The sequence below is a fragment of the Eupeodes corollae genome, chromosome 3 (genome assembly GCF_945859685.1).
Source record: "Eupeodes corollae chromosome 3, idEupCoro1.1, whole genome shotgun sequence".
Lineage (NCBI taxonomy): Eukaryota > Metazoa > Arthropoda > Insecta > Diptera > Syrphidae > Eupeodes > Eupeodes corollae.
Window position 1 is genome coordinate 19,302,441 of NC_079149.1, and position 15,527 is coordinate 19,317,967.

General features: G+C 35.2%; 2 protein-coding genes across 5 annotated transcripts in view; one reads left to right on the forward strand and one right to left on the reverse strand.

Annotated features, from left to right (window-relative positions):
• Positions 1–2,422: 2,422 nt before the first annotated feature.
• On the forward strand, positions 2,423–4,824 carry LOC129951329 (conserved oligomeric Golgi complex subunit 7). Its single transcript, XM_056063426.1, has one exon. The coding sequence runs from the start codon at positions 2,558–2,560 to the stop codon at positions 4,730–4,732; it is 2,175 nt and encodes a 724-aa protein (XP_055919401.1). The 5' UTR covers positions 2,423–2,557; the 3' UTR covers positions 4,733–4,824.
• Positions 4,825–10,446: 5,622 nt separating this feature from the next.
• The window catches only part of LOC129950247 (5'-nucleotidase), a 69,934-nt gene continuing 64,853 nt past the window's right edge, over positions 10,447–15,527 (reverse strand). For all 4 annotated transcript variants that reach the window (XM_056062120.1, XM_056062121.1, XM_056062119.1 and 1 more), the window contains 6 exons: positions 14,756–15,319; positions 14,359–14,693; positions 14,114–14,293; positions 13,814–14,053; positions 11,721–11,816; positions 10,447–11,650 (listed from right to left, as the gene is read on the reverse strand). In XM_056062120.1, the coding sequence (XP_055918095.1) occupies positions 11,576–11,650; positions 11,721–11,816; positions 13,814–14,053; positions 14,114–14,293; positions 14,359–14,693; positions 14,756–15,319 (1,490 nt within the window). In that variant the 3' untranslated portion in view covers positions 10,447–11,575. The remainder of the gene's footprint in view (positions 11,651–11,720; positions 11,817–13,813; positions 14,054–14,113; positions 14,294–14,358; positions 14,694–14,755; positions 15,320–15,527) is intronic.

Here is a 15,527-nt window from a genome sequence, read left to right on the forward strand (position 1 = left end):
CGAAAGGCATGAAACATTGCGCCTGTGTTCGAGAGATGTAAATGTTTCGGTTATAGGTATATCTCCTATCATTTTCAAAGCCCTTTTTTGTATCCTATCTAAAAGGCTTAAACTTGTTTTAGGGGCTCCTGTCGAAATATGCGATTTATATTCAAGTTTTGGAAGAATAAAGGCTTTGTAAATTACCGCCAAATCAGAAGGGGTGAAAAATTTCTTGCACCGTCGGAGAAATCCTAAGCACTTGGCAGTATTTTCGGCAATATCAAATATGTGATCATTCCATAAAAGGTGATCTGTGATACACATACCGAGTACTGACAGTTGATTAGTTTCTTGGATGCTAGTGCCACTCATAGATAGTGGCATCGGGGGTGTGTTACTCTTTGACGACAGGAGATGGCATTGAGTTTTCGAAGCATTAAATTCTACACGGTTTTTGATTCCCCATTGGACAATGCTGTTAAGATCAGAATTTAATGAGCTTATCATACTCTGCCGTTAAGTTCCACATCCAAAGGACAAGGATGTGCATCTAAAAACGAATATGAAAATCTGAGGGTACTGTCATCGACAAAACAGTCTAATGGATTAGAAGTGGCAGACAAAAGATCATTTTAGAATATAAAGAAGAGAGTCGGAGATAAAACGAAGCCCTGGAAGACACCAGCATTTATTTTATGAATTTCAGACTTGAATCCATCCAATACAACTTGTATTGAACGGTTAGAAAGGTAATTTCTAATCCAACGAAGAAAAGATTCATCAAAACCAAAAGCACGCATTTTCGATTAGAGAGAACTTGGTGCCAAAATCTATCAAATGCTTATGAAATATCAAGTGCAATAATCTTACTTTCTTCAAAACGATGTAAAGATTTGTTCCACTGTTCGGTGAGATAAACCATGAGATCACCAGTGGACCTATTGCTACGAAAGCCATACTGTCGGTCATTAAGAAGCTTTTGTTCTTCGAGATATTTCTTGAGCTGATAATTAATCAGCGTTTTCATGACCTTGAAAGAAGGGACGTAAGTGCTATTGGACGATAGTTAGAGGGAGAGGAAGATTTGACTTTTTTAGGGACTGGCTGGACAAATGCTATTTTCCATAAACTCGGAAAGAGCCCTGTAGAGTATAAAAGATGGAAAAGCTTACGCAATGGTTTAGCCAGCGGTAAAGAATACCTCTTCAGAACAATTTAGGGGGAATACTATCCGGGCTAGCGGATTTGTGTATGTCAAGGTCTTTCAGTACTCTTGCAACTGCACGAGTGCGAAAGAAGATTCGTCCCATAGAATCGTTTACGCTCTCAAGAACAGGAGGACTCATTACATCTCTAAACCTAATAACCTCTTCACAGCTCTAATCAAACCATGAGTTCTCTTTGGGTTTGATAGATTTCACCTATTCGGGATACAATTTTGTATTCCACAAAGAATTAAATTTGTAATCATATTTGCGCTGGAATCGACGTCACTATCGAGGAAGCATAGCGACCAGTTAAAATTCGCTCAACATGACCTATAAATCTAAGTCGTTGTACTTTTGTTCTTTTAACCAGGTCAGTGTAGCTGTAGATTCCCGTTCGTCCCTGTATCTTCTCTTTCGCTCTCCATCTATGCAGGCCAGTCAAAAAATCATCGAAGCATCCTAAGACGTTCAACGTTGAAATCCAACGAAGCAGCTATTTGCAAGAGTTATTCTCCGTTTGATTGCGCTAGTGTCGTTCTTTGATTTCAAAGCGGTGCCTAGGTATACAAAGTCCTTAACTACTTCAAAGTCATAGATGTCCATGGTGATGTTTAGAGCTAGATATCCTCATTTCATTGCCACTTTTCATGACTTCATAATATGTTGCCCTCATTGACCACTAAATCCATCTTCTACTCTTCCGTCGCAATGGACACCACTATTTTAGAAATTATGGCCATATGGCAGCAATAACACATCGAATATTCTCTTCCAGGTCATCAATCATCTCGGATGTGTGAAGACAAGTGACTTCAAATAGCCCCTAAAAATAAGGTCAGCGGTGTTACATCACACGTTTCTTAAAGGCCGCAAAAACAAATTTGTAAAAGCACTTTCATGACAACAATTACTCTTGGAGGATTTGTCAATTCTTCGCGAGGGCAGTACTCGTGAAAAAAAACTTTAGATGGCACAGAAAGGGATTGAACCCAAGACCTCTGGAATAACATTCCAACACACTAACTATCATGTCGCTGGAGCGAAAAAAGTATTGCCAGAATAAAAACCATACGTCTAGTATTTTTGAAAACAAATGTACCTATATAATCCAAAAAATAACCTATTTTATAAAAATCATTTTTTCATGTTGATCAGTACTTCAGTATCAGACACGAACGCGTCCAATTTTAAAATAGGTCTGAATGGTTTCGTTTTTCTTTGAGAAACGTCAATCCAGATAGGTCGACGTCAACCAAAATCTTTTCGTAAATATTTATGTTTTAAAAAGAAAAGAAAAATTCTGTTTTCATTTATTTCTCGTGAAACAAATTTAAAAATACAAAAAACAGCTTTTAAATCAAAACACCATGGATATATCCTCATTATCCGAAACAAACTTTAACTCCACAGATTGGATTAATACAAATTTCAAGAACTTTGAAGGCAATGATAAGAATGTCTTCATTTCATCTTTCGTCTCGAAACTTCAACTCTATGTCCAGCAGGTAAACTTCGCCGTCGAAGACACCAGTCAACAGTTGATTGGCAATCTTCCTCGAATCATCAAAGATGTCAAGAACCTTCACTCGGATGTGGAGTGCCTGCAGCAGCGAATGGGCCAAGTGCGTTCGGAAGTCCAAGCTGTTCAAGAGGAAACCGGTGATTGTATGGAATCTCTGGAGAAACTCAACCGACTTCAAACCAAGTTACAAATTGTCAAGGAGAGTCTTCAAGAATCTGATGGTTGGGGCAATCTTATTTCGGAGTTGGAAGATAGTTTTGAGAGGAACGATTTGGTATCGGTTTGCGAGAAACTTGTCTCTCTACAGAAGTCTCTTGTGGCCCAGGAGAAGTTATCGGGACACTCTGAACGGGTCAGTCAGGTGGAGGATTTCAAGAACAGACTCGAAGCTCTTGCAAGTCCAAGTGTTGTCCAGGCTTTCTCGATGTCGGATCTGAATAACTCCCAGAAATACGTGAAGATATTTGATGCCATTTCCCGTCTTCCCCAACTCAAGCAGTATTATCGTGCTGTCCAGAAGACGTCACTCCAACAACATTGGAAAGAGACCATAGAACTGGCAGACAACTCGAACAATTTCCTCATGAATTTCTACGAGTATTTGGCTGAGAATGCCCAAAAGCAGGTCAAGTGGTGCGAGCAGGTTTTTGGAGACTTATCCAAAGACCAACCATTTATCATTCTGACCGAAGTGCTTCCTGCCCTTCAACCCCCAAGAGATGCTCAAATTCTTCAGATTCTCAAGAACTCCAATGAAAAACTGGAAGTCCTGGAGAAATTTGCAAATGCTAACAAAACCTTCGTCAATCAATTGAATTCGATGTTGAGCAGCAACGCAGTTCCACTCTCGAGAGATCAAAGCTCGGCTCTAGCTGAGTCGGTATTTGACTATTTCCAGAAATTCATCCAACAGTATCCACGTATCGAAGAGAATCACCTTTTCAACAACATCGAGAAGATAGCTTTTGGACAGACAAATGCTGGAGATTCCATCCATCAGTTGGAGGATTCGAATAGGAAAATCTTTGAATGGCAACAGGAGGCTTGCCAGAGGTGTGAAGTCATTACCGGTGATCTAAGTCTTTATAAATTAATTGGAATTCTTAACGGGTTTCTAAAGAAAGTCCTGGAGAACTACGTAAAAACTCAAAGACAACTGAATCTAAGCATCCATTCCGAGCAGAATTGGACCTTGCTGCAGAACTGCATGTCTCTGTTGCAATGTTTGAGCGATTTTCAAACTAGAATGACCAAGTTCGAGAAGATCTTGTACGAGAAACTAGGTTCGCTGGAGGAAAAACTAACTAACTTCAATTCGAGTAAGGAACTCACAATATTCTCTATTTGCGAGGGTTCTGAGTTGAAGCGTCTACTCAACAGCATCCGAGACTCCCAACAAAAACGCACTGATCCCTCTGCAGTAGGGTTCTTCCCTTCGATCTATGACGCTCTCAAAGCGAGTTTCATTGAAACTCACGACATAAGCCTCACTATTCTCCTCTCTCCGATTGAACAGCAACTGAGGAACATTCAACCACAAGACAACCCCAACAATCCAGTTGGAGTCGATATGCCTGCATTCAGTTTTGCTCCTCAAGAGTGCATCACTCAGATTGGGCAGTATTTGCTGACTTTGCCCCAGCACTTGGAGCCATTGCTCCTCTCGCCATCACCTCTCCTCAAGATTGGTTTGGAAACTTGTAATATCAAGTATTCGCAGAGTATTCCCTGTGCTGATGTTCTGCTATCGTTGGTCGTTGAACAATGTTGCGTCATGTATCAAAGTCAGATCTTACAAATCAAAACATTACAAACTGGAGCTGCTAAGCAGCTCTCAGTTGATATTGAGTATTTGGGAAATGTTGTGGAAGAACTTGGCCTATCCATTACTTTGCAATTGAGTCAGATTCTGAATTTGTTGAAGGCTTCGCCAGAGAATTACTTATCATCGAGTGCTGGATGTGAACCACGATTGGTAACGGCTGTCAGGCAAATGAGAAATATAATTTCCACAGAGTAGAAGAGTAGTTGAGAAAAAAAGTAGTTTTAATGTAAAAGGTGCAATGACCTTCAATATTATTTTATTTAAATAAAAACAAAATATTTAAAAAAATATAAAATTACATTGCATTTTAATTTTGTCTTGTAGTTTTTCGCTTCTTGAGGCGCATGTACCTTACTCCAATCAGTCGCCAAGTCTGTGGTATTTATCGGTGTCCTGTTGTCACTTCACCCAAGATGAGGTCCGCTTGTTTTTCTTGTTTCCTCTGGCTTGGTATTTAATCCCTTACGAGCTGGAGCTTCGTTGTTCATTCGCTCAACAAGCCTTATCCATTTTAACAGTTGTTTGAATGGCCGATGACAAGTCTCGTACAGTTTATGATTGTAACGTGTTATTTTGCCTGTTGACACAAAACGGTCCATAGATCGTAAGTAGAATCTTAGCTGCTTTAAAATCGATGAAGAGGCTATTTGTAACGATTTAGAATTTAGATTTTTCAGGCCTAAGACCACGTTGGTAAGGGCGAATCGTCAGTAAATACTTCAGGCGTTCATATAATATAGTTGACAGGATTTTGTAAACGATATTTAAGAGACTAATACTTCCATAGTTGTTGCAGAGTAAATAAACTAATTTTTGACATAATTTTGACTAAATTAGGGTGTATGCTCTTTATCGTATCATCTCCGGCGAGCCTATCATCACTGGCAGAGATACGAAGCATTTTAAACAGAAATGAGCTTCATAATGGACAAAGTCGTCAACACAGTTTGAAATTCTAAAGTGTAAAACCAAATACAACAGGCGTTTTTCGTTTTAAGGGGCCAGTTATAGGTATCATTGAAATCGATCCGGAAAATTTTTGAATCGATATTTGACTGTTTGACTATGATCGATCGGAAATCACCCAAATAATTTGTTTGAGGAAAAAAAAGTGTAATTACGCATTTGTTTTTCTCTAAAAATGTGTTTTTTTATTTTCGGGACGGAAATTCATTTTCCTGAACGGCTGATACTTTTATATTCAAGAGTGAATCGTTCCACTGATTTGTGCTCCAATTTCACACAATTCCAATGACAGATTTCTGTCAGTAAAAATTTGTCGGTGGATTTCAAACAGGAACATTTTTTCAATGACAGAAACTTTTAATTATAGCTAATAAACGACTTGTCAAGAAAATTACAATGTTTGTTTTCAATGATGAAAACCAATGACATAGAGGAAATAAATTATTATGTTTCAGGTAGGACGGGTACCGGTCGGGACTCTAGATAATATATTTCCTCTATGACCAAATGATAGCTATAACTGGCGCCTAGGGGACCGGTTATAGCTATGAGTAAAATCCAACAGTAAAATGTTTGCTTTTAGTTTTTGAACATGTTACAGATTTATGCAATAAGATGCAATAAGAAAGCATCAGTAACAAAATTGTCTGAGGCGCGAAGCCTCAAAGTGACATTTAATTTAAAACGCTCATCAGTAAAACATTTCAGATTCCTCCTGTCTCAAATTTTCCTGATAGCTATAACCGGCCCCTAAGCACAGAGCATAGCACTGCGTAGAGCCTAAGTAAGTCTGATACAACACTTCTCCGAATTATTTATCGAATATACTGGTAAAAGTCGACTTTGAAATCTGTCGCTTTAATTGCACGCGGAAATGACGTAAAGTGAACCGTCCTTAGCTTTACTCAAAAAGCACGATCATTTTTTCAGAACTCATAGAGCACGGTCCGAGCTGGCTTTGATTCAAAAACAAACCGAGCGCTATGAATATGATACAATGAAAACAGATCTTTTTTGACAGCTATGAGTTTAAAAGGAAAAAACGCCTGATATTCCATATTGGCTTTTTGGATACTTTGTTGGGCGCCAATTTAAGCTTTATAAAATAGTTAAGGCCAAAACGTAACAATCTAACCCAAACAATACAATAAGATGTAAAAGGAATTCTTATTTAAAAATTCGGAAAGTACTCGTATTGAAATTCATTGATCTTTGAAATAAGGTTTCAAGAACCTTTGGCTCTTATTTATGTATACAGTCCAAGGAATAGTTGTAAAGTATTGACATCTCCAAAATTAAGTGTTTTTGAGAGTGTTAAGACCCTAGAGGCTTCTTTGGGAGTTTTTTTTTTCAGAAATATAACAAAATAAATCAAGATCAATGACTGCTTGCATTAATTTTTTATTTCATTTCAAATGAAGCTGGGCATCATATTCGCGAAGCTTTTTGCAGAATTAACGACCAGGTTCATTAACAGCTTCTATAATTTTGTAATCATAATGGGCAGGTTGTACCCGTAGCGTGATGGTTAGTGCGTTGGACTGTCATGCAAGGGGTCTTGGCTTCACCTAACTTTTTCACGGGTACTGCCTCTTGCGAGAGTTACGTCCTAACATTATTATGTTCGTACTTCACTGCATATCTTATTTTTGTACCAACTCATCAGCTCATCAAAGTACAATCCAACAAGTGGAAATGTTTGCACTAACCGCTAATTCAATAAAAAACCTAAGATCAGCTTAACGAGGATGATGGCAAATTGGGATGGCAAATATTATTTTAAGTAAGTGAAGTACAGTCTTAGTTGGAAGTTGATCAAATAAAGATATTTGCAAAGCAAAACTTGGTTTTCTTTAAACTCGATGGCTTAAGATCCTAACTCGAGGAATTGACAAATCCTCCAAGAGTAATTCTTGTCATGAAAAAGTGCTTTCCCAAATTAGCCATTCGGATTCGGCACATAAATTGTAGGTCCCTTCCATCTCTGACAACATTACTCGCACACAGGAATAGTTGAGATTGGTAAGTCAATAGGCCCTGGTTCTTCATGGACTGTTGCGCCATCTAATTTATTTATTTTTTAATGGGCAGGTTGAGACGACATAAGGAATTTAAATAGCAAGGCATGTTCCAAATATCTGATTGGCCAGCTGTCAGTTAATTGCATTCCAACTAAGACAAATTGGAAAGTTGAACGTCTAGAAAAATCTTAAACCAAGTGGCAGATTTATATAACACAAGGGACTTTATTTGCAATCAACTGAATAATTTGAACGTAAATATTAACAAAGTATGTGTCTTTACTTAACTAACCTCTACCACCGTGCAAAAACTACCAAAACCAATGATTGGCTACAAAACACTACTTGACAAGTTACAGAATTATCACGATTTGTATATTGTATAGAAATATTACTTATTTATTTTTCAATTTTACAAGGAAACCTTTTAGACAAAACATTAAATGGAATTGTGCAGGAAATTAATAAACCATAGAGTAATAAAGTTCTGGGGCCTGATTATGAGGTTTGTGGATCGTTTTCAATTCGACCTTTCAAATTCGGCTCGAGTCTTATTAATGAATCCGCAGCGAAGCGAAAATAGTTCTTCCTATATTCCGGTGATTTAACACTTTCGGTTTGACTTTTGCTTTCCATATTCCAGTGATTTGACAGCTTTCCAAACAAAATTTGTTTGTTTTAATGGATTTGTGAAATTTGCGTTGATTTATGCGAAATTGTATATTTTATTGTGGATAGTGGATAAATTATAAGAAAATTAAAATAAAGCTAAGTCACATTTTTATATAATTACAATCAATAAGAAAGAATCCACGAAATCGAACAGTGAACAATAATGAATACTCTTTCGCCTCTGAATCCGCTAAAAAAGCTATCGTATTTTAACTCGCCAACAAACAGTATGACACTTCAAATTCGCCTTCGAATTCGTTAATTGGTCGAATTCAAAACGAAAAAGCCGAAAGCGAAAGCAATAATTGAAAAATGCAAGCTCGCTGGCAATCCCATAATCAGGCTTTCAATTGAATTAAAAAAAAAATAACCAGCTGTCATTTTAACATAAGTAGACTTGTGTTGATAGTTAGGGTTATTTTATTTTGATTAACTTTTCAGTCAACTTCCCAAGAAAGTTGCCTTAACTGGAAGTCAATTTTTTGGCAACTGGCCAATGAGATACTAGAAATTTGTCTTACTTTCAAGTTACTTATATTTTCTGATCCTGCCTATTCTAAACGTTCGTTTCCTTATTGCCGGATGAACAGCTCCTGTGAGTTTTTAATCGTAAATGGTAAGGTTAAGACAATAAAGGAGACTTTTAGATAAGCCAAGCATCAAAAAAATTGGACGTTAAGATAGCTTCTCAAGAAAAATCTCTGGTAAAGTCCACTTACATATATAAAAATCAGCTGATCACGCTTTTACATTGGGCAGATTCAGACAACATAAGGGACTTCATTTGCAGTCAACTGCATTCTTTAAACGCAATATACATTCAAGGCAACAAGTTGTCAATAATTTCAAACTTTATTTGACAAACCATTAAGTTTCAGACAGTACCAAAAACATTATTATTTACAAAAAACTTGAGAGTATTTTGTATTGTAAAGAAAAGTCCTAATTCCTTTTCCAATTTAACAAGGAGACCTTTTACACAAAACATTGTATAAAAATGGAAATTAAATAAATTACAAAGAAATAAAGTTCAGCTTTAAGTTGAAAGAAAAAACATGATTAGCTGTCATTCTGACATAAGTTGACTTGACTTGATAAGGGACATTTACTAAGCTAGTGGCTACGTAGTTAAGGAATGCTGATTGGCTTAATGTAACTACAAAAGTAGTTGAAATTTACCCTCCGACGCGACGTAGAGTACACAATTCTGCTACAAAGTTAGTGGAGTCAGTTAGTGGAGCAGCAATCAGCTGCTCGGTATATACAAAAGAATTCAAAATTAATTAATTCGTCCAGTAATTAAACACAAATATAAATCCCTCAGATTTTGTCTTGAATTTGATTTTATTAAATTTAAAAACACAAACCATAAGTTAAAGTTATCAAATCAAAAATGTTTCTTATTTTACATATTTCCATTTGTCAGTAATATGACAGTTCCGGATTGACTAAGTTTGTAGTGCAATTTCGCATTCACAAAGCTTTTAACTACGTAGTCACTAGATTTATGAATGCGCCCATAGTTATAGCTATCCTTGAAATTGATCTGGAAAATGTTTGGATCGATATTTGAAGGTGTTTTTCTTTCACCAGAAATGAAAATTATGTACTGATCGATCGGAAAACACACACAAAAGTTTAATTCCTCAATTTTTTCTCTAAAAATGTACATCATCTATTTCCCAGATGGGAATAAATTTTCCTGAACAGGTGGTACTTCTATGTTCAAAAGTGAAACAAACCGTTCCACTAATTTGTGTTCCAATTTCATTTTTTCCGATGACAGCTGTTCTTAATGATCGCTATAAAAGGCCCGTTTAGATAAATAACTTTCAACTGTTCAGAAAAATCAGACAAGCATTTAGAATTCGAGGAACAATATTATTGTAAAATAACAATTTCAATAGATAGTTTTACAAGTTCACTAGATTTTTACAGAAAAACATACACATTGGAAATTAATTATTGGATTCCTTCAAACTCAACCATATTTAAATCAGCTGTTCTGTCAGATTCAGATACCCACATATACTAAAAATTCTTGGATACCTTTGGATTTTGACATCTCCAACCCAGCTGTTTTGGATTAGCTGCCCCTTCACACGTAACACACTAACAAAAAAAGGTATACGGGTACCCAATCTGTCTGAAATTTTCCCGGCCATAATCTCTTAGGATCTTAAAGGATCCTGAATTTGAAAGTTCGAAAGAGGACTGATGTCTTAAGAAATGAAACATTATTTAACCTACTTGTTATTATACAATTATGTATATATTATTTATTTTCATTTTGTTGATTATTATTAAGGTTTTTTTTTGTTTGTTATTAATAAAATATTTACAAAATTTATTGTAGATACAAAAACAAAATATTAATAATATGAAAAATACAATCTGTAAATAATGAACACAAATAAATGGATTTTGTAAATACGAGGCACCGTTCTTGTTTGTAAGGTTATAGGTAGGTACTAGGTACGACATATAAATAAATTGTTCCAAATAAAATAATTCAATTATTTTGTTAAATTTAAATAAATTAGTTTTTTTTTCTTAAAAACAAACATTATTCGGTATAGTTTTAAATTAAAAAACAAAATATTAAAATAAAACTTCTCTCGTTGCAAAGATTTATCTTAAATGCTATGTTTTATATTGTTTTTTTTTTTTATTTGTTTAAATATATATTTTTTATTAAAATGATATAATTTAAAATAATATCTTTTAATATTTAAATGAGTTTTTCTTTTTTCTAACTTAATGTCAGGCTTAAGAGATTTAAATAGAAATAGAAAAGTGCATTGTTTAACTTTCATTAGTTCCTTTTTCTTTTGTATTTTTGAATAAAATTTTTTGTTATTTTAAATTTATCGATCATTCCATAAATGTTCTTAAATATAAAGCTTTTATTTTTATTTAAAAATTTATTACAATTATATTGCTTCGATTATTTTTATTTTTAATTAAATTTTCTTTTATGGATTTCTTCATCATCGAAAGAAAACATAGATAAAGAAACTTTGTGCAGGAAAATGATATATAACAAAAAATAAATTAATTTTTATTTATTTATAATTATTATAATAATACAATAAAGGAACTGTGAACAGTACATCATAACACATTACATAAATATTATATTGAAATGGAAGAAAACGATTACCTACTTAATTTTATATAAATTTTGTGTTTTTTAAAGCTTTTTTGTTTGAGTTAAATTTTCACTAAAATTATATGTTTTTCTTTTTTTGTTTTGTTTTAGTAAAATAATAATTATTTATGTTTATATATTATTTATGTATGATTAAATTTAGTGAAATAAAAAAATTGTCTGTAACTTATCCGTTCTCAAAGCTTTTCTTGCATTAGTTTAAATTTACTATTCATCATCGGCCTCGGTGATTACTGAGTTTTTAATGGTTGTTTCTTTTTTAAGTAGAAGTTGATTATAATGCTAACAAAATACAAACAAATTGGTAAGTTTTTAAAAATGTTTTTTTATTAGATTTTTTAAACTTTTTTACCTCTTCACTTTGAATCTGTATTATTCGATGTTGAATTTTCGGCGCTAGCTGACAACTCATTTGTTCCAAATCGTCTAAGGATGCACGTCTCAGCATCTGAAAATTAGATACAAATAAGTTTAAAATCCTTCCATATTTTCTTAATTTTTGAAAAATCTAGTGTCGTTTCTTAATTACAAAGGGGAGAGAGCTTAAAAGATAGGAAGTGGTAAAATATTCCATATTCGCGTGGTGCGGTTAAAGACCGAATATCTGCAATTGATAGTACGATGAAGTTGGCCTTGAGGGTGTATTGATAAGCATTTATAAAGGTGCAAGTTTTACGGGTGATTTGTTTGAAGAAGGAAATACAATTGGCCATTGTACTATAAAAGTCTGTAAAAATAGCGGTGCAAAGGAGTGAGTTAAGAAACTTTACAACGATGTTGAAAAGGCGTAGATGAATCAATGATGTTATTATCCCATCTATTTTGAACGCTCTTCTTTGAATATTGTCTATGACATTAAAACGAGGTATTGAAACACCTGCTAAAAAATGAGCATTATACTCAAGCTTTGCATGTATGTATGCATATAAATCTTACAGATATATAAGCCAGATTAAAAGGCATTGCCTAGGAATCCAAACATTTTAGGTAACTTTTTTTTGACAGCCCTAAAGATACCATCTTCAGAGAAATAGGTGAGTACATTTAAAGTTTCAGACAAGAGATAATAAATAAAAATAAGAAAAAGTGTCGCAGATAGGATAGAGCCCTGGGGCACACCATCAGAATTTGTTTTGTGGCTTGCAAACTTGAATCTTTCAAATACTACGGTCTTTGAGGTTAAATCCAAAGAAGGAGAAGTCATCAAAACCGATTATAAGGTAAGAGAGCTCGATGCCAAACTCAATCGAATTCTTTTCAAATATCAAGTGAAATAAGATCACTAGTAGAGCTATTGGTAAGAAGCCATGTTTCCGAGATATTTTTTGAGCTGCCTTGCAAAGATTTGGGTTAGCCTCATCAAGAGATCTGACAAACCGTTTGTCGTTGACAGCAAGCGTGGTAACGAGTTTATAAGAATTCCCTATAATTTGTATGTCTAGTTTTGGTATCCCTGTTAAACACGTCCGCTTGTGCAGGATGATGATGGAGAATTCACGCTGCTCCATAAAGGCTGGAAACAACTTAACAGAACCTTTCGTTGTCAAAAAAGGTTTTAGACAAGGTGATTTCTTAACATCGTACTTGAATGATTAGTGCAGAACTCATACGTCAACACTAGAGGCGCTATCTTTCAAAAGTCATTTCGATTACTAGCATATGCTGATGAAATTGACATAATCGGAAGAACTCAACGTGTTGTCAATAGGGCTTTTGTGAGTATTGAGGCAGAAGCGGCAAAAACTGATTTAACGGTTAAACAAAGTACATGCTGTCATCAAGAAAGGACCTACAATACCTACGTCTTGGTCAAAACAACACAGACTTAACTTTGAGGTAGTCAAGGACTTCATCTACCACTGTAAACGCAGAAAACAACACCAGCGCGGAGATCAAACGAAAAATAACTCTTGCTACCGCTCTTTTCATCCCCGTCCTGCTATACGGTGCAGAAGCATGGACTATGAAAAAAGCGGATGAAAGCACCTTGGGTTGTTTCGAGAGAAGATGGAACGACGAGCTGTACAAGCTGTACAGCGAGTTAGACTTAGCCAGAAGGGTTAAATTCCAACGAAAAAGATGGATTCGAACACTTTACGGCCCAGAAAGTCTTCGAATCCACACCCACAGGACACCACAGTAAAAGAAAACCGCGGGTCAGGTGGCGCGTATAAGTGGAAAGTGACCTCACTCAACTTGGAGCGTAAAACTGGAGACATCTAGCTAGGAACTGAGCTAGATGGACAATTTTGTTGGGTAAGGCCCTAGTTCACACCTTAAGTAAGTAAGTAAGACTAAATATTTTTAGTGTCTCTCAGGTTGTCAAGAAATTGTGAGTTCTTCTAAGGAAGCTTCAATAAAAAAAATCAAAAACTATATACTGTATATAATATTTAATATTTTGTTAAGGATTAAAAAATAACTTAAATAATAGAAGTAACTTACCTTCGAAGAAGTTGTGCTATGGTCAATAGATTTTGAATTATGTCCAATTGATAATTTTCTTAAAGGTGATGGTCCATCTAGGTCTAAATTATCTAACATTTGAACCATGCTGTGTCTTCGTGAGAGCGTAACTAACGACTGACGATGTTTTGAGTTTCGACACTTTCCCGTTCGCATATTTATCGCTTTGAAATGATTTTGTAATACCAGCCCAAGTTCTGGACATGAGTCATCATCCATCTAAAAAAAAAAACGAAAAATTTCAAGAACATAGAATCTTGGGTGGGATGGTAAACTTACCAAGACTTTAGCATCTTTAAACATAGTAAATCCATCACAACCACCATACATGTAGCTTTTGATGCATATTTTGTATAATTGGTCCATTTTTAGGAACTCATCAGCAATTTGAACAAGTTGTGAATCTATTCGTTGGCCTGGTGGTTTTGATGGATCAAATGCAAATGTTACACCAGAGACCTATTAAATTTAAAAGAACCACTTTTAATTGTACTCTTAGATCAGTGATTTTAAAAAATTTATACCTGAGGAAAACGTCCTTCAAGCTTTGGATACATATAAACTGCATTTTCTAGTGTTGCCAATATACAAGCCCCTGTAACTTCTACGACAATCAATGGATCTCTCATAGGAACAATATTGACAAGATCCTTCATTGTGAATGGACCTGGTGGATGGATTTGATCGGATCGGAATGTTCCAGAATTTATGACAACAACATCAGCGCCCGTAGCTGCTAAAACAACATCACACACCCAGTCACCAAGATTTGTTTCTGAGGTTCTTATTGACGAGAATCGACCATCAAGTTCAACTGAGAAGTTTCCAAGGACTTCGGTCATTTTTGATTCAATTACCTCTGGAAAAAATAACATTGTTCTAAGAGATCAAAGAACTTAAAATACGATTAAAAGACCTTACCAGAATACTTCGCCAATTCAGCTTTAAGAACAGGTTCCTCTTCATAAGCTGAAGTCACATCTACAGGTTCCACTTCGACTTGGATCTTTCCATTCTCACCCTTGATCTTGTCGAGAGTGATTTTTGAGAATTGTCGAAAATCTGTACCCGATTTGACAATTTTAATACCATTGATATCCAAAATCTCATAGACATGATCGTGTCCCCCGAGAATCAGATCAATACCCGGACAGTGCTTAGCCAAATTTATATCATTTGGTGTTCGCATGTGCGTCAGTGCAATTACAATTTCACAGCCTTCGTTGCGTAACTCTTCAGCTAGCTTATTACCAGCTTCTACGTAGTCAATAAAAGTAACTTCTTTTGGATCGATTGTGGGTAGAGTTTCAAGCCATTCCTTCTCTACAAGACCAATTAAACCAATTGAGGTTTGATTATGGAATATGAAATGACTGATTTTGCCACCACCAAGAGGTCGTCCGGTTTCGTTATCCACTACATTTGACATAAGCCAGGGGAAGTTGGTCTTTTTTATAAGATCGGTGAGTATATCAAGGCCGTGATCTTAAAGTGAAAAGAAAAAAATAACATTTATTCGTTTCACAACTTTTTCACTCCATAAATAAGTCCCTGTGAATTTGTTCCCATTATCAAAAAGTGAAAAAATGAATACCAAGAATTACTCGTAAGTTCCTAGAACGGTTTTGATCATATTTCAATAGACTTCTAAGAACAGTAAAAAAGTAGTATTAACGTTTTCAAATTTCGTCGA

Bases quoted from the DNA above. Each gene is read 5' to 3' on its own strand.
- LOC129951329 (XM_056063426.1), top strand. From the start codon at position 2,558: ATGGATATATCCTCATTATCCGAAACAAACTTTAACTCCACAGATTGG.